This window comes from Pristis pectinata, chromosome 16 (assembly GCF_009764475.1).
Source record: "Pristis pectinata isolate sPriPec2 chromosome 16, sPriPec2.1.pri, whole genome shotgun sequence".
NCBI lineage: Eukaryota > Metazoa > Chordata > Chondrichthyes > Rhinopristiformes > Pristidae > Pristis > Pristis pectinata.
Window position 1 is genome coordinate 38,071,317 of NC_067420.1, and position 18,824 is coordinate 38,090,140.

The 18,824-nt window shown below is 44.2% G+C and overlaps 1 protein-coding gene across 2 annotated transcripts in view; it reads left to right on the top strand.

Moving 5' to 3' along the window:
- LOC127578707 (protein NDRG3-like) overlaps positions 1–18,824 on the top strand; it is a 103,712-nt gene that overhangs the window by 49,011 nt on the left and 35,877 nt on the right. The window contains exons 9-15 of one of the 2 annotated variants that reach the window (XM_052031035.1): positions 565–621; positions 2,754–2,857; positions 5,065–5,130; positions 7,603–7,654; positions 10,082–10,129; positions 10,989–11,024; positions 11,923–11,974. In XM_052031035.1, the coding sequence (XP_051886995.1) occupies positions 565–621; positions 2,754–2,857; positions 5,065–5,130; positions 7,603–7,654; positions 10,082–10,129; positions 10,989–11,024; positions 11,923–11,974 (415 nt within the window). Of the gene's footprint in view, positions 1–564; positions 622–2,753; positions 2,858–5,064; positions 5,131–7,602; positions 7,655–10,081; positions 10,130–10,988; positions 11,025–11,922; positions 12,004–18,824 lie in introns of those variants that run through there. The other variant, XM_052031034.1, reaches the window with a different exon arrangement.

Genomic DNA, 18,824 nt, shown 5'->3' on the forward strand with positions numbered 1-18,824 from the left:
GTTCCCCGTGGCTTGCTTGATGGAGTTACCTTCAGGCCTTGAAACACATTGTATTACCCCACCAGTTCTTGGGAAGTTCTTAAGTAGAACTTCCTACTTAAGTAGCACTATCTGAAGTAGAGAAGGGGTGTTTGGGTTGGTGTTGATAACCCGTGTCCATGAATTGGGAGTATACTGGAGCCCTGCACAAGCAGCAGAAGGAACGGACTACCTCACAAACCACCCACCCTCCCACCCCACCTTGTCAGACCTCCTGCTCCGTCTGTTGGGGAATTTGCTGTTCCCATCCTGGCCTCAGCAGCCAATTAAAATGGGGTTTATTTAAGAAGCAAATTTTGATTGAATCCCCTCCCATCCTCCTTGCTTGTATAGAGGGAGGGCTCTGTAGGGAACCACGGGAAGTTAAGTGGAATATTAGTTAACATGAGGTTCAGGAAAGAAGAGGAGAATGTTGTCAGTGGGATCTTTGGGCAGCTTCTGATAGTTGAGACTCCTGATGATGGTTCTTGCAGTGCTGCTTTTGTTTCTTGATGGAATAATCTGTCTATTTTAATTCTCTTCCAGCTTTCAGGATGGACCACCAACCTGGATGACATTGTGCTGGCTCATCACTTCAGTAGCGTGAGTTAAAACCATTGCTCACAATACTAGTTGCGATCACGGTCGCTATTCAGTGTGGGTTCTTTTCTCCTTGCCTGGAGTGCTTGGCACCATATTGTGTATATTGTGGGTGTTGCTGACGAGCTGGCTACGTACTCCCTGTCCTAATTGCTCTCCTGAATGGAGATGTCTCATTGTCACGTCTCTGTCAGTGCATCAACATTTATAGCCAATCACCCTGCAGTGTCGTATGCCATTGCTTGCATGTCTGCTCCTTGAGTATAGAATGAAATTTGTAACAACTTTTACCTATTGATAAGTTTTCAGAAAGATTTGTGGAAATTGGGGGAAATGGAGGTTATGTGGATGGAAACTGTCCCAGCACTACTGAGCTGGAATCACTTTAATAATGAGTGGTGCAAACTTTCTCCACAATATCTGCATAAATCGTACTTTTACAGTGATTATTTATTCAGTTCAGAATCACTTTAGCTGGGGGAATAGGCAACCCCCCCTCGATTAAACTACCACCAGGCTATAATCCGAAACTGAATCGCAAATACTGCACATACAAGACAATTTGAATTGAAAGAAAATGCTGGAAAATTCTCAGCAGATCAGGCAGCATCAGTGGAGCAAAAACATGTTTTGGGTCAAAGATCCACCATCAGACCATCACTTCAGCTGGGCTGTGGTGTGAAGACTGACTCTGTTACTGAATGGACAGTGAGTCAATCAGTTCATTCTACTGCTACTGATCTTACTATACTCTTTTCCAAATTAAAGACAAACTGTAAACAACCCCATAAGTAAGTCGCTTTAAATAAAAACAAGTTTCTAGAGATCGGGCATCTTTTACTACTTGTCCCAAAATGTCGCCTTGTTGACTGACAGCATCAGTTCAAATATCTGCAGCAGATGCACCTGTGTCCATTTAGCACCAGCAATCAAAGTTGAATTTCTGTCCCAAATATCTGAGGTCACTGACCTCTCATGGAGCTATTGTGACAGAAGTCTATTGGCCTGAAGGATTAACTCTGTCACTGTGTCTCTGGAGATGTTGCCTGACCTGCTGAGCAATTCTACTGTTTTGTTTGTAATCCCAGTGTCACCAGTATTTGCTTTTTGCCAACAGTGTCCATTCAATTTAACCTTGACATAGGAAATAGGATGATGTCAGTGGTGTGTGAGTTTGAGGACTGGGGCACTGGGAAGAAGAAAATGCCCTTGTTATAATTAATGAACCACTGTAGCCACACAAATCAAATCTATGTCCCACTGACTCTTCCTTGGCTACTCTGATTGGGTCTGGTATCCGTCCTGATTTTATATGAAACAGGAGAACGAGAGAGACTTTCTTGACAACTTCCATGGAACTGGGGAGCCCTGAAGCAGTTTAAAGTCAAAAGATGTACAGGTGACTTCTGCGTTATGTCCGTTTGGGTTAGGCAAATTCGCCCTTGCAGAATTCTCAAATTGCTACCCAAAAACTTGAGACACAGAATACAATTAACTCTCTCGGAATTTCTGTCAGGGGTGGGGGGAAGAAAAAGTAAATAAATCCAACACTTTTCCTACTCGCGTTTCCTGATGCACGCACGGATGATGTGGCCTCGCGTTACAGAAAATTGCAGTTATGGACAGTTTTCTCATAATGCAACCTTCCCCCATAACGCAGAGGTTGCCTGTAACCCTCGGCGGGTCAGGCAGCATTTGTGGAAAGTGCATTGGTTAATGTTTTGGGTTGAAGATTCTTCGTCACCCTGAAATGTTAATTCTGTTTCTCTTTCATAGATGCTGTCTGATGTAAAAACAGAAAATGCTGTCCTGTTTTTACTTCAGGTCGCCAGCACCTGCAGGTTTTTATTTTCACTTGGTGCTGCCTGTTCTGTTTTTGCTTGACATGTAGTCATTGGCTGTTGTGTTTCTTGTATTGCAACAATCTAGATGTAGTAAGATCCTACTTAAAGAAAATTCAATTGACCCTATCATCTATGTTGCCAGTATACCAATGAGCCATAGGTAATTTCTACAGGAATGTGGGCTACTGCCACTTTAGCTATCTTGATCAATATTGAAGTACCATAATGAGTTAAGTTTATTTGTTTTGATGGCTGCCTCTCTGTTCCTTTCTGAACCACTGCCCAATGCAGGAGGAGCTGGAAAACAACTTAGAGCTGATCCAGACCTATCGACTCCACATATCCCAGGACATCAACCAGGAAAACCTGCACCTTTTTGTCAATGCATACAACAGGTATGGAGGGATTTATAAAAGGATTGTTGCATCTGTTATTGGAATTGGTTTATGATTGTCACATGTATCAAGGTACATCTTGCATACCATTCATACAGATCAATTCATTACAACCGTGCATTGAGGTAGCACAAAGTAAAACGATAACAGAATGCAGAATAAAGTGTAACAATTACAGAGAATGCAGTGCAGGCAGACAATAAGGTGTAAGGTCGTAATAAGGTAGATGGAAGTCAAGAGTCCATCTTGTCATACTAGGGAACCGTTCAATAGTCTTATAACAGCGGAATAGAAGCTGTCCTTGAGCCTGGTGGTACGTGCTTTCAGGCTTTTGTATCTTCTGCCCAATGGGAAGGGAGGAGGAGAGAATGGCCAGGGTGGGTGGGGTCTTTGTCTACACTTCTCGCTGCCTTGGTAAAGCAGCCAACGTAATCAGAGTCCACGGAGGGTAGGCTGGTTTCCGTGATGTGCTGAGCTGTGTCCACAACTCTCTGCAGTTTCTTGTAGTCACAGGCAGAGCAGTCGCCGTACCAAACCGTGATGCATCCAGACAGGATACTTTATGGTGCGTCAGTAAAAATTGGTGAGGGTCGATGGGGATGTGCCATATCTTATCCATGTAGTCCTGGAATGATAGATTTAAAAATAGAACTTAGCAATATCAACCCTTTTCTTAATCACTGAGACTCCTTCGACAGCACCTTCCAAGACCTTTTAATAATTAGAAGCAAAAGGACAGTAAAAACATGGAAACACCACCACCTCAAAGCTGCTCTCTTAGTCACACACCAAATATCGCTGTTCCTACACTGTTGCTGGATCAGAATCCTGGAACTCCCTTCCCAACAGTGTGGTGGGTAATACCCACACCTCAAGGACTGCAGCGGTTCAAGAAGGAAGCTCACCACCACCTTCGAGGGCACCTAGGGGCAGCCAATTAAACACTGTCTCAGCCTGTGAAGCCAGTCATGAATAATGACTCTCTTTTTGAATAACCAGTTTCATAATGAAAAGGCAGCATTTAAAGGTTAAATTCTGACTCCAGTGTCTCAGTAAGATTAACCAGGGTATTTATTCAGGGAATGTGGGTGTCACTCAATAGGTCTGCGTTTGTTGGTTATTCCCTCTTAGATCCTTGAAATAAGTGAGTGGTCAAGCCTTTTTGGGGGGGCAGTTCGGAGTCAGCTATATTATTGGGTCTGAAGTAGTGTTTAAAAAGTCAGACTGGGTAAAGATGACTTCGTACCAGAAGGACATCAGTGAACCAAGTAGGTTTTTTATGGTGGTCCAGTATTTTTATGGCAACTATTAATGGGGCTCGGTTTCTTTTAAAGTTAGTCATGTAAAGTCTACTGCTGGATTCGTATTCCTGTCTCTAGAGTTTTGTCCAGTAACTCAACCACCAGGGTACCTTGCTCCTAGTAGCTAAACCCTAAAGGCAAGGCAGATATTGGCTGAATAGTCAGCACCCTTAAATTATCCGAGGAGGATGTGTATAAAGTTTCTGCTCATCCAGCAATCCAGCCGCAGAACTGGACATTAGGATGAGGGCATCTCTCGGCATCAATTTGTGATGTGTTTGAGTAATCTTCCAGTGGTTGTGGCTATTTGCTATAAGTGAAGTGAGTTTAAAGGGAGTGTGGGAACTGGGGCTCTGGTGAGCCAGATGCTGAACCATTGGGATTTCTGAACAATGGGATATGGGATCATTGGAATTTTGCTGTATTTTGGATTAGGTGTGTACTCAATTAAGAACTTTATTTGGGATATACTTGTTTCCAAGATCTGCAAATTAGAGAAATCGTGAAGGTGACCATCCAAGCAATCTGAAGTTTTAAGGGCACAATGGGACATTCACAGTCTCAGCCTTGGTACTGACTTCCCTTTCATTTATGGCTTTGTAGTTTTTCTTTTTGTTTCCTTTGCAAAAACCATGAAACTGGGATAGAGGCTTTGGAAACGTGATCCATGCACCCACCTGGTAGCAAGAGCCAACAGCTATACTGTGACATGTGACCAGATAGAGAAATGTTGATGTAATAATTTCCATTGGTAAAGTGTGACCCAAATATCCTGATGACAGGAAGTAGTGGGCTGCAAGCAGTAAAGTGGTACATAAAGTCATGCCTCATGCAAACTATTTATAATTGTTCATTTACAATCACCTTGCATTAATTTATCTGTATTTTACTTTCCCCTTTTTATAGTCGCAGAGACTTGGAGATTGAACGACCAATTATTGGCGTGAATGAAACAACGGTTAAAACTCTGCAGTGAGTAACTTTAATTATCAAGAAGGCTTAAGTCAAGAGCAGTATCTGACCTTGAATGCACACTAAGTCCTGACCGTTGGCCTGAAAGATGCCTGTAATGGGATTATTCTGAATCTTTCCTCTCTCGTATCGTGGGCTGATGACCTCATTGAGTCATAGTCTTGCAGCACGGCAATGGGGCCTTTCGGCCCACCATGTCCGTGCTGACCTTTTTTGCACAGCTACACTAATTCCATTTGACTGCATTAGGACCACATCCTTCTCTGCCTTGCCTATTTAAATGTCTGTCTAAATGCCTCTTAACCATAGTAATTGTATCTGATTCCCCCACCACCTCTGGCAGTGCATTTCGGGGGTGGGGGGGGGGGCGCGGGTGGTTCGGTGCTGGGGGGAACTACTCATTTTAAAACCGAATATTGGTGCTGTTAGTTTGAGCAAGGTTCACACTTCCTCCATTCGGGGGTATGATTTTACTTTAACGTTTAGTGCTTGCCCAGATGGTGATTTATCTCATTGGGTATGGCGTGTCAATCCACTGTCAGGGAGCACCCATTGTGAACAAACAGGAACCTGGAGCAGAGACCTTTGACTCTTCTTCATTGCCCAGGTGTGACTTTTGTCTTGATATCCCAGATGACATTCATCTGCACTGCACAGATTGGATGCTGATTGTATAGTCCTTGTCGCACATCACCGTGCACTTGACACTATCCCAAGCAGACTGGGCAAGACTTCCTACCGCTGATAAATCCATGTCATCTTTTCCTTTTTTGGGTAACCCCATTTTACATTCCTTTGCCAGACTTCCTGAACTACTTCACTGCCAATAACGCATTCTTGAATTGTACTTGCTGTTGTAACCAGTTCATGCACAGCAAGGTCCCACAAACAGTAATGTGAAAATGATCAAATATATATTTAGTGGTGTTAGTTGAGGGATAAATCTGGTCAAGCCACCATGGGTAAGTTTTAATCTCTTTGAACTAGAACTGGGGACCCTCCAAGAGAGCAGGTGGGGCTCAGTTCAACATCTTAATCCAAAAGACTGAAGGGCAGGCACGGTTAGCGTAACGCTATCACAGCACCAGTGACCCAGGTTCAATTCCCGCTGCTGCCTGTAAAGAGTTTGTACATTCTCTCTGCATGGGTTTCCTCCCACATTCCAAAGACGCATGAGTTAGGAAGTCGTGGGCGTGCTGTGTTGGCACCAGAAGCGTGGCGACACTTGTGGGCTGCCCCCAGAACACTCTACGCAAAAGATGCATTTCACTGTGTGTTTTGATGTACATGTGACTAAAAGTTATTTTATCTTAAATTTTGACAGTGTAGCACCCACTCCATATCATTTTGGGTTTTTGTGCTTGAACCTCTGGAGTGGGACTTGAACATATAACCACATGATTCGTAGGAAAGGATGCTACCAGCCACACTATCTGTCCTTCAAGCAGTGGGGGGAGGGGGGGAATGTATGGTTTCTAAGAAACACTGATGTTATTCAGGGATTTCTCTTTGAATTCATAATTAATTTGCAATAAACTAATGTAGAGAGGAATCAGTGAGAATGATATTTTGTTGTTGTAGGCCAGATCTGTTAAAGGAAAATGGTGATCAATTGATTTGCTGCCAATATTGGAAATTAATGATTTCCATTTGTCAGTAAGGCCACCCCATTCTGTCTCCTTGGTGACACCTGCCTGGTCCCACCTCCACAGTGTTGCCCAGTCTCCCTTTGCACCACCAGGCATGCCCCCATCTATTGCCTGCCTCCTAAGCTTCTATTATCCAGAAATTCAACTAAAACTCTACTGCCCACATCCCATCCCTCGCTGGGTGTGCCTCTTCCTGGGCTCCTGGTGTCCTTGGACTTCTTCCCCAGCATGTTGAACAGTTCAGGTATCTGTCCTCTCTGACCGTGACCTCCTTCAGGCATTAATTCTGACCTTCTGATAGCATCTCCCTTTCTACAGATCCATCTTTGGTGGACAACCTTGTTTTCAGACATTTCTTCCCAAACACATCACTGCTCAGTACCCATTTTCCCATGTATATGTAATACAGTAGCCATTTTGCATTAAGGTCAACATTGTTGGTGGTGACTGTCAATTGCTCCCTCATTAAATCATTTATGAGACACAGGTGAGTAGTAACATTGAGTCTGACAAACAGGTGTGCTTACGGAAGGGCTTCCATGGTGCACTTCAGCTGTGTGTCCATTGTTTTCCATTTACAGCTGTTACTGGGTAATGTTTATTTAATGATATTCTGTTAACATCAGAATCTTCTGATGTTCATACAGATTTCCCATCTGTTTGATTGTGTGCTACATTTTTATCCAAGTCTCGGGATGATTGTCTAGCCTCAAAGCTTTTCAATTACAGTTCTTCAATAACTTTAAATTCCTGTACATCTTTTTTAATGTCTGGTGATTCTTTGTTTTCTGGGGAGTGAGACTGAACCTTTGTTTTCTCTCAGATGCCCTGCTTTGTTGGTTGTTGGTGACACCTCTCCTGCAGTGGAGGCTGTGGTATGTGACTCGGGAGCTAAATTACTTATTGTTTACTCTTCTCTCTTTTCGGTAATGTGTGTCTAATTCAAGTAATCAAGTTTAGCACATAGTAATCTTTTTTTGCATAGCTTTGTGGTGAGCCACCAACATTCAGCATAGTTAGTATCTAGAGTTAATTCGGGAAGCATATCTTCCTTTCCACCCCAACACTCGGTCCTGGTCTTCAATCATCAATTGGCGTGGAGTCACTGAAAGTGGTGCTAACAGATACTAAGGAGGGTTCTATCAGGGTAAATGTTGGGATGTTTTCACTAGGGGGAGTGTCACGAACAAGGGGTCATAGCTGCAACACAAGGAGCTAATCACTTAAAATCGAGAAGACACGAGCGACTATACATGCTGGAATGTGGAGCAAAAAGCATTGGTCAGGCAGCATCTGTGGAGGCGAAGGCAGAGTCGATGTTTTGGGTTGAAACCCTGCATCAAAACTGAGGTGTGTAAGAAATGTCTTGGAGTAGTGAACCTCTGGAATTCTCTGCTTCTGAGGGTAGTGGAGGCCAAATCATTAGGTATATTTAAGGTGGAGATGGATCTTTCAAATGTTTATTAAGGAATTGAGGTTTATGGGGAACTGGTTGACGCTAGCATAGATCAGCCATGATATTAAATGGCAGGGCAGGCTTAAGGATCTACTCTTTCATGTGCGTGTGATATATACAAGAAATCTTTCACAAGGATAGTATCGGAATAGACTGGGTACAGCCATCAACTAGATAGAATAGCTGGCACTCTCTGGTAAAGAGCACAGTGAAGATGTGGCTTAATGGAGGTCCTAGGAAAGGTGGATCTACTTGTAAGGAATCTAAACACTAGTTATTTACGCAGGGCAGGTATTAATAAATCCATGGAGAATTAAGGACTGATTTATAGACCAGAGATAGATTGAAATGTTAATCCCTTGCTGCTGAAGCAATGAAACAAATGGAGTCATTTAAAATGAAGGTGGCTGAATGATGAAGTTGAAATGAATTGAGTTAAAGACTATGGTGTTGGATGAAATAAAGTGAAGGAAGGCTTGTCTGGGGCATAAATGCTGATGCAGGTCTTTGGCCAAAATTTGACATGAGTTGGGAGCCTGGTACATTAAGCAGAATGGACACGTGCTTGGTATGTTGGATTCACACTGAAGATTTAAAAAAAATAACTGCAGATGCTGGAAATCAAAGATAAAAACTCAATGCTGGAAACACTCAGCAGATCAGACAGCGTCTGTGGAAATAGTGACGGAGGCTGGAAGGTGATGCGTGGAGGCAACAAAGGGCTGCAGCTGGGATCTGATGAGAAAGGAAGGTGGAGTGTGGAATCAGATTGAGGAGGTGGGGTGGGCAGGTGGGATCAGTGGAGTTTTTTTATAAAAGGACCAGAAAGCTAAAGAGTGCGGAATGCAGAATGTGGTGCTGTTTCACATTCATTTGCTGAGATGTGCAATCACTTGTAATTTGGTATTGGTTTATTATCCTCACTTGTCAATGAGGATAAGAGACTCACTGGAAAGGGAAGGGTAGGAAAGGTATTTGGTATATTATTGTCACTTGTACTGAGGTACAGTGGGAAAAACTTGTCTTGCATACCGATCGTACAGGTCAATTCATTACATAGTGCAGTTGCATTGAGTTAGTACAGAGTGCATTTGAGGTAGTACAGGTAAAAACAATAACAGTACAGAGTAAAGTGTCACAGCTACAGAGAAAGTGCAGTGCAATAAGGTGCAAGGTCTCGACAAGGTAGATCATGAGGTTAGAGTCCATCTTATTGTATAAAGGAACCGTTCAGTAGTCTTATCACAGTGGGGTAGAAGCTGTCCTTAAGTCCGGTACCTGCCCTCAGGCACCTGTATCTTCTACCCGATGGAAGAAGATAGAATGTCCCAGGTGGGTGGGGTCTTTGATTATGCTGGCTGCTTCACCAAGGCAACAAGAGGTAAAGGCGGAGGGGAGGCTGGTGTCTGTGATGCGCTGCGCTGTGTCCACAACTCTCTGCAGTTTCTTGCGGTCCTGGGCAGAGCAGTTGCTGTACCCAGCCGTGATACATCTAGATAGGATGCTTTCTATGGTGCATCAGTAAAAGTTGGTGAGAGTCAAAGGGGACAAACCGAATTTCTTTAGTCTCCTGAGGAAGTAGAGGCGCTGGTGAGCTTTCTTGGCTGTGGCATCTATGTGATTTGACTTTAAACTGCCTTAGTTGTATATGGCAGGAGCAAAGGAACATGACCATAACATCTGTAGAAGCAGGAGCAGCTAGTATTCGAGTTAGCAATGTAATGTGACCTTGATGGTGTTTCTCGTATGGACGGCATGTATTGAGCCCAATGATGTGTGTTCATGATACTGTAAATGCAACTGTGTTCCTTGCTAATGTTGTCAAATGTTGTCCATTTGGCTCTAGGTTGAGTGCAATTCTAGGCTAAACCCAACGAACACAACGCTACTGAAGGTGAGATTACCTTCCCGAGCCCAACGTTGCTTTCCGTTCTGTGTTTTTAGTTGCCTTTGCTCCCTGACCACCAGTAGTTACACTTCAGTAACTGAGCCAGAACCTCTAGGCCCTAACTTGTCTGCTGGCCTCTCCTGGGCCCAACAACCCTTCGCCTAACCCTGGTCCCAGCAGCTGAGTCACTGAGGCCTGCAACCAAATACTGACCCACCAAAGCTCTCAGCGTAACCTCTGCCTGCTGGCCTGATATCAGCAGGCTCTGCCCACACCCCTGTGGGACCTCCAGGTTATGAAAGACACTAAATCCAGGAGGCACTTGGTGAGGAATTGGATTGTTCATTCAGACAGGATCCAGGAGTCGGTAAAATCCTTACTGAAGTACTAAAGCATTGCAGAGAAGTATTACAGATCTGAGTTCAAGACTTCATCTCCTTCAACTGGGAAGGTGAGAGCTTTGCCAGAAGGCCTTCAATACACAGTAATCATGTCAATTTTAAAGAAAGGGGATGAGGCCTCCAGTTGCAACCAGGTTTGTAGATAAGATTTTGGGCATTTAGAGCTGTGTTTGAGACATCCCTTTGACCTCTGTTTTATAGGCACAGGTGCATAATCCGCCCAGTGTTTACCTTGTCTAGATTAACAGGAGTAATGGTTTACTGATTGGTTCTGGATGATTTAAATCCTGTAGGAAGAATGTCCCCTATTGAATTAACAAGAATGTTAATCACCATTCAGGAATGAAACTGTATGAGACTGGAGCCAATAAAGAAGTTTCAAAGACTAGTCATGTATTGCTTCTAGTAAGGCCTAAACCAGGTTCTCCTTGTACAGTAACGTATCTCTTCCACTTCATTGGCAGATGGCAGATTGTGGAGGGCTTCCCCAGGTGGTTCAGGTAAGTAGAGTTGGTGTTGTCTCTCCACCTTTTGCTGAAATCGGATTTTAGTTCCTTGCATTGACCTCGTCTTGTCTGGGACAGACGTCTACTCTTTTTATCTCCCGGTATTTAAATTGCACATGCTACTTCCAGCTCACTGTTTGACAAAAGGCATTTAGAAAAGTTGAAGCATTTGTACTGGCCTTAATATTTCATCTGTCAAAAGTTGTTGTTTTTCTATAAGTTGTTTTCTTTTCACCCCATTTACCTTCTCTGACCTTACTGATGAGCTGTAGTTCAACCTTCCCTCTTTTAACCAGGCAGGTACAGTTACACATCACCCAGGGGACTGACACAGTTAACAAGTACTTTCTGCAGGTATGGGTTATGGTGGGATGGCATACCCAGATTCCTGCTGTCCAAAGTGGTGAAGTCGGTTTTGGGAGGTTCTGTCACGAGTTGCTGGGGCTCACCTCGTAGGTGATTAGTGTCATGCTGAGGATGCCTTTGGTTCAGAACCTCACATGAAACTCCTTTCAACTTTGTCTTTAGACCCTGGGCAAGTTGGTGCTCTTCTGCAGGGGTTAAGAACGAGCTTGCTAAAAGTTGTAGCCTTCCATGTTATCCTTCCCTGTAGACAAGTATAACACTGCACTTGTCCCTCAACATGGTGACCAAGGTGCAAACTAATCCACCAGCTCTTGCCTTTCTTTTAAAATCTCTCATTTTCCCCTCCATTTCTGAAGGAAATCTATTTTGATCTGTCTCCTACACAGAGCATTTGATTAAGATTGAGGATCCCACGCTCTGCTCCTGCCCTCCATGTTTTCTGTGACCCGCTAATCTTACCTCTTGGTTCAGATGAGTTGTCTAAAATAAGCATGTTGATTAATGAATACCTGTGTTTACCCCCTAGCCTGGCAAGCTGACTGAAGCCTTCAAATACTTTGTGCAGGGAATGGGCTACAGTAAGTATAACCTCTTGAACCTTATTTAATGGAATTCTTTTCAAAAGCTTGTTTCTCACCACTGGATTGTTTAATAATGAGTTCTCCTCCTTGTCACCCCAGCACAATGATTGATTTAGTGAAGAATCCCAGAATAAGCTCTAAAGAGTTGGGCAGGTTCTGATTTATTGAGTTTGCAAAGTGCAGACGTGCTCCCTGCATTGGTCAAACCAAGCAGTTTTCTGTGGATTTCTTGATGTTACATAGACAGTGGAAAGCTACGACTATATCCTGAGAGAGACCTCGTGCAGTTTGAATTATCTGCTCGGTTTGCTATGGAAACAACACACGTGTAACCTGTTGGTTTTTGATCTTGTTTGCAAGGCAAACCTCATCCCCACAGTGTTGGAGCTTTGTCTTGTATTGTCAGTACAGCAGGTTTTTACTGAATGATTTAATGGAAATGTACTATCTGGTGATATGACATTGAGAATCCCCTTAACCTTTGCAGAGGAACTTGACTGATGAGATGCATCATAGTTGCTTGGAATCGTAATCTCTTGAAATTGCATAGGACTTTAAAGCTCAGAATTTGCTTCACGAGCCTCCTCCCATCTATCTGTTGTCCTATCACTGTAAATTTTCTATTTTTTTTTCCCCTCTGTGTATCCAGCTGCTGCTTAAAAGAATGTTTTCTGTTCAGCTTGTCCACTCGACTTGGTAGCGAGTTTCACGTTCTCACGGCTAATTCTCCTGAATTCCTTTCCAATTTATTAGTGAGCACCTTGTATCTGTGGCTTCCATTTGGGGATTTTACAAATTGGAAACGCCAATCTCTACATCCTTTCTATCAAACCATTTCATCGTTTTCAGGTAACCCGGATCCCAGTGTTCCTTTCTCTTCCCCTTCTGATCCACCCAAATTTTGTCACCTTCCCCTCCCCACTGGGTTCCAGCTGCGTATCATCCACATACACAACCTGCTGGGTCCCTTATTCTCTTCCCCCATCTGCCCATCATCCCTTCCTTATTTGATTCCACTTATCAGATTCCCACATCTGCAGCCTCTGTCTCCACTTACCACCTTCCAGCCTCTATCTCTTCCTCCCCCTACCTGGCTCTGTCTGCCCTTTTCTCTCTCCTTGTGTCTCTACCTCTCACCCACCAGCTGCTGCCTCCCAACACCCCTCTCCATCTGGCTCCATCAGCCCATCATCCCCCTCCTCACCTGGTTCCACCTATCGCCTGCCAGCCCCTCCCTCTCATCTCCTTATACTGGCCATCTCCCCCTCTGCACTCGGTCCTAATGCAGGTGCTCGACCTGAAACGCCGACCATCCTTCTGCCTCCACAAGTGCTGCCTGACCCGCTGAGTTTCTCCAGCATCTGCAGCCTCGTGTCTCCGTCTCATCGTTTTATCTGTTACCCCCTCACTCTTAGTTTTAGAAAATACCAACCCAAGGTTTTCAATCTTTCCCAGTTCTGTCCTTGCTGCAGTCAACCTTGGCCATTGTTCTTGCACTCTCCTGTGCTGTAATGGGTCCATCGTACATATTGGCTGTGGTGGAATCACCATCCTGAGGCACAAGCTCAGTTCCCACTGTGGGGCCTGTAGAATGTAGACTCAGTTAATTAAGTAACCTGAAATTTAAAATAACTTGGTAATGTCCACAAAATTACAGAATTATTGTAAAAAACCTATTTGAATCTCGATGTCCTTCAGGGAAGGAAATCTCTGTTCTCAGGCACACGCTCATCCCCGCAGGTCTTGATGAAGTCGGTGACAGCCGTGGCATATTCATTCCGATCTGAAGATGAATCCCTGACTATGGTCCAGTCCACCGACTCAAAGCAGTCCTGTAAACACTCCTCTGCCTCCCTTGACCATACCTTCGTGGTCCTCACCACTGGTACTGAGGTCCTCACTCTGCCTACGTGCCATCCATACTCTGTCTGCTCTCTACATTTGACTCCAGACACAGCAGTGTAGTTGACTTTTTCCTGGCCTCTGAGATGCCTCATTTGTACCATAGTATGATGTTACTGCCACAGTTCACCATCGCTTTCTTGAGGGCAGCTAGGGAATGGGTAATAAGCACTGGCTCGGCCAGCAGTGTCCACAACCTGAAAAATGAATAAAGAGAGAAAAGAATTGAGATGCCTTTTAGGACATGGATGAAGCATCGCACCCATCAATTCTGAATGCTACGCTCTCTCCACAATTTCCCTTTTACTTTCCTCTGCACAAAGTCCAAGTTACACAGCACCAGTGGTTCTGGCCGATGCACCTTAGCAAGGGTATTTCATCCTTGAAGTGAAAGCAGTGTCAGTTTACCAGAATGGTACAGAATCTTCCAAATTTGGCCACGTAACACGATGCCACACTCTGATGTGTGACATTTCCGTGCTGTATTTTGTTCTAATTTGCTTCTTCCCATCTTCATCTGTCCATTTATTTCTTTCATACTTGTTCTCTTAGCCAGTTTACGCTCAAAGGCAGCTATGCTATTCATCTCGGCCACACCAAGGTTTGGGGAAACGATTCAGTTGAAGATTTCAAGAGATTAAGATTAGATGGGCTACATTCTGTTGGTTGGGGAGTCCAACACTGGAAGCATAGTCTTTAAAAACTAGACCCAACCTTTTGGGAGCAGATTTGGAAATCAGTTCCTCTATATTCAGTATGTAGAAGCCTGGAGCTCTCTTCCACAGCAGCAGATTACACTAGGTCAATTAGTTTGATATATATTAATTAAAGGTGTTGGGGATATGGGGGAGAGGTGGGTGAATGGAGTTAGCTCACTAATAAGGCATGATCTCAGGGTTTTAATTAGTCTATTCCTGTTCCTGGTTTCTTGTCCAGCTAAGCTTAGTGGCTGTTTGGTCCATGTGTTTTTTTTTACCTGGAATGGAAAATGCATTAGTTCTGAATGATGAATTTTGTCACAATAATGGTTATGTACTCCTGAGAGAAACCGGTATTGAACACTGCCCTGTTCTCCCTATCTGACCCAAGAATACTAGCACTTGATGTGAGAGGAAGGAATGTAAATACGTGACAGAAGTTTGCATTGAAGGTTAGGACACGGGGGTGAAAAATGCAGTTAGGCCTAGATTAAAGTGGAGGTCAGTTTTGCTTCAATTGTGCAGTGTTGTTACTCAACTGGGTGAAGTGGTAAACTAACTCTCCAATTGCTCTCTTGTCCGCAGTGTTTCGCAATCATTGTGAGTATTGGAAGTATTGAGTTGGAATGCATGCATGCTCTGGGTATTGCAGTCTCTGATCCAATGGTGCCACCTCAACAGGGAAGCAGCCCTGGGTTTCCTTTGAGGAAAACTCTTAAGACAAAAATGAGGAAAATTCCAACATTAAATGAATAGAAAATCTCGGATTTGTTCATGAAGCAGCAGGAAGAGCTCCCTAATGCACATGGAATATCTTATCTGGAGTCTGATTTCAGATCAACACTTTTTTAGTGATTCCAACTTCATATCCAAACAATGTATCACATACTGCACCAGTAACCCCACTGAACGACTTGTTTTCACCTGCATCAAGTCATCTACTTTACCCCTGTTCAAAAGAATTTTTTTTAAATTCCCGTCTCTTGTGTGGATATGTCAGCCTGGCAGATTACAGGTGGGATGGGAAATGCAGTGTGGCGTGAGCTGAAGGTATGAGCTTCATCTTGGCTGATGGCTGGGATGACTGCTGGATTTTCGGAGTTTCGCATTTCTCCCTCAGTGCCCCCTCAGCGAGCAAAACCTTTCCCAACTTCTGGTTAGAAACGTGCAGTGTGGTCACTACCCCGTGCCCACTAGTACTGTACCCCATGACATTTCCCAATGACAGACCTGTGCCCACCAGAAATGTACCCCACCCAGTTGACCACAATGCGTCATGGGGTTGAGTGGTTTCCTGGAGTCATCCTCTCTGGATCATTCCAACTAATGGACACAATGTTGAAACACAGGTGGAGTGAGTGCACCGTACAATCCAGCAAGAAGTCCACAGATTCAAGAGGGATAAATTAGGATTGAAAGCTGGCAGGGTGGAGGGGAATTAGTTCTGACTGCAGAGATGGGACTACTCTTCCTATTTTGTGCCATCAACAATCCTGAGCACGAATTATTTAAATCCTCAATTTGAGATATTAGAAAATCTATTCATTTAATAATTCCTTTCTTAAATATTTAAAATTTGGCCCATCTATAACTAATCTAGAGCCACACACTATTTCTGCAGCCTTCTGATACAAAAAGAGCCTCCTCTGTGGAAACCCAAGGATTTTCCCTTCTCTGGACACTGGACATTCCCAGCATTGCCCTCTGCTGTAGAAGTGAATCCCTAGTCCCCTGAGGGCAGAGCACTCTGAAATGTTTGATGTCGATGTTCTGCTGTCACTTGAGCCCATAGCTGGCTGCATGTTTTGGAGAGTGTGCGTAATGCTTTTTATTTAAAACAATTTCTCCTGATAACCACAGGCACTGTGCAGACTGTTTGAGAAAGGATCAGCAAAGTGACAACTCCAGTACTGACCAGGACTACATTCACCTCATTATCTCTGTCTATGTGTAACTTTCCCTTTTAGATGGTGAACTTCCTGCTTTAAGGTTATGTATGCAGTTGCTTGTGAGGTAAATTTGGAGTGTGTGTGTCACTGGCAAGGCCAGCATTTATTGCCTGTCCCTGATTGTTCAAACTAAGTGCATTTTGGAGTTCTTTTAAGTGTCAACCCTGGAAGCACAGGTAGGCCAGACTAGGTAAGGATGATAGATTTCTGTCCCGAAGGACATTGGTGAAACAGGAAAGTTTTTGCAATAATCTAGTTGTTTCATGGTCATGATCCTGAATTATTAATTAATTTATTATTGATTGAATTTAATAGCTGCCAGAGTGGGTTTCGAACACTAGGCCTCTGTATTACTGGTCTGGTAGTTTAACCACATGTGCCATCATCCTACACAAGTTACATCCCCTCTATCTTCCTTTGTACAACTTCCCCCTGCCAGCACAGGCTACTTTCATCAAAGCTGTTGTGTAAGAACTTGCTGCTCCTTTGGAAATGTAGGTTATGGTACAATAGCAAAGATGGTTAATTGGTCAGAAGGATCAGTTGCACAGACCAGCTTTGTATTCCCTAGGGTACAGGTGGTCCACTTGAGATGATTAGGCAAGTAAGATCAAGAGAAACTCTTGCCCTATAGGATGTCCAGAACTTGGGGACATAACCTTAAAATCTGAGCCAAACGATTATAGGGGTGGTAACTGGTAACCCTTCACACAAAGGGGAGCAGAAATCTGGTACTGTCTGCTTTTGAGGCTAGGAATATAAAAAAAACAACTGCAGATGCTGGAAATCTGAAATAAAAACAAATTGCTGGGAGCACTCAGCAGGTTGAGCAGCATCTGCGTTATTGTTTCAGGTTGAAGACCGTGGAAAGAGAAAGTTGACCTTCAACCTAAAACATTTACTCTGTTTCTTCTTCCACAGATGCTGCCTGACCTGCTGAGTGTTTCTAGCATTTCTGTTTTTATTGCTGAGGCTGGGTGTTGACTGTGGAAACGGAGATGGATTTCCTTTTTGTTCTGTGAGTGGGTTTGGGGTCATGTGGAGCAAATGGCATTCAGGTACGGATCAGTCAACTAACTGTGAATGGTGGACAGGGTTTGAGAGGTTGAATAACACGCTCCTGTTCCTGATGAAGTCCAGCAGTAAGTTTTCTGTGACTACAGTTGTGGATCCTGGCTGTGTTGTACCTCAGCGGTATCCTGTGTTGCTAGGACCTGTGGAAACAGGGCTTGAAGTGACTCTCGCACTGCTGCTTACTGCATGATGCGCAGCCCACACTAAACTCGTGCAGCTGCCAGCATTCTGCAGCTGTGACATTCTTCATCTGACCTCCACAGCATTACCCGGCCTGGGATGGCTTTGGGGGCCTATTGATTAGCCAACTGAATTCTTGCTCTGGTCAGTCCCCTAGTGCTGTGGTTGGAGGAGATCTCAGGTGCATTCTGTATTGCCCAGCAGCACAGTCAATGGGTCAGTGTAAGCTCTGTGCAATTTAAAAGAAGGGAAGTTGTGACATGAGTTGCATGTAGACAGAAACGATTTGCTGGAGGAGTTTGGTTGTGCAGGGGAGTGAGTCATCCTGCTTGAAGCTGAGCTGTGGCTGTCAGAGAAACTTCCAACCAGTTGCAGTGAGAGGTTCTGAGCAGACAGCTGTTGCTCTCCATGGAAATGACTATTCTTTGATATTTGATTCTTCCTCCAGCCCTCACTTAAACCCACCTACCCCTTTGTTTCTGCCAGTCCTGTGCACGCATTGCACCCCTACACTCCACTCTCCCTGTCACACCAAGTTCTGACAAGTTGTACTGGAGAAAGAATGAGGGTGGCTGGAGTGGCGAACTCTTAAATCTGCCAGTGTACACTCCTGCCTTGGGTGAGGGGGGCTGGCTCATTAAGTAAATCCGAGCAATGATACGAATGCAGTTCTGTTAAATCTAAGTGGGGACTGATGATATTTTTGAAGAAAGTGTTTCTTTCAGGAGGACAACCTGGAAGGAGGCTCTTTGGCCCAGTGTGTCTGTGTTGAGCTGTTACTTCAGTCTGTCACAGTGATCTGATGGAGGGCACTTTTCCCTGGTGTTAGGGGCAGGTTCTCCACACCCAGTGCCACTCGTTCTTCTCCTGTGTCTGATCTGCTGAACTGCCCTGTGCTCAATTTCCTCGTATGGAAGGATGTGGGGGCAAACAGAGAAATGTATTCTGTGGCCGTTGATATCTGCAGTGAGAGGCTGAGGCCAAGGTCAGCAATCCTGAGGGAATCAGTGTTAGAGGGACTTGGATGTGTGCACTACCCTGTGG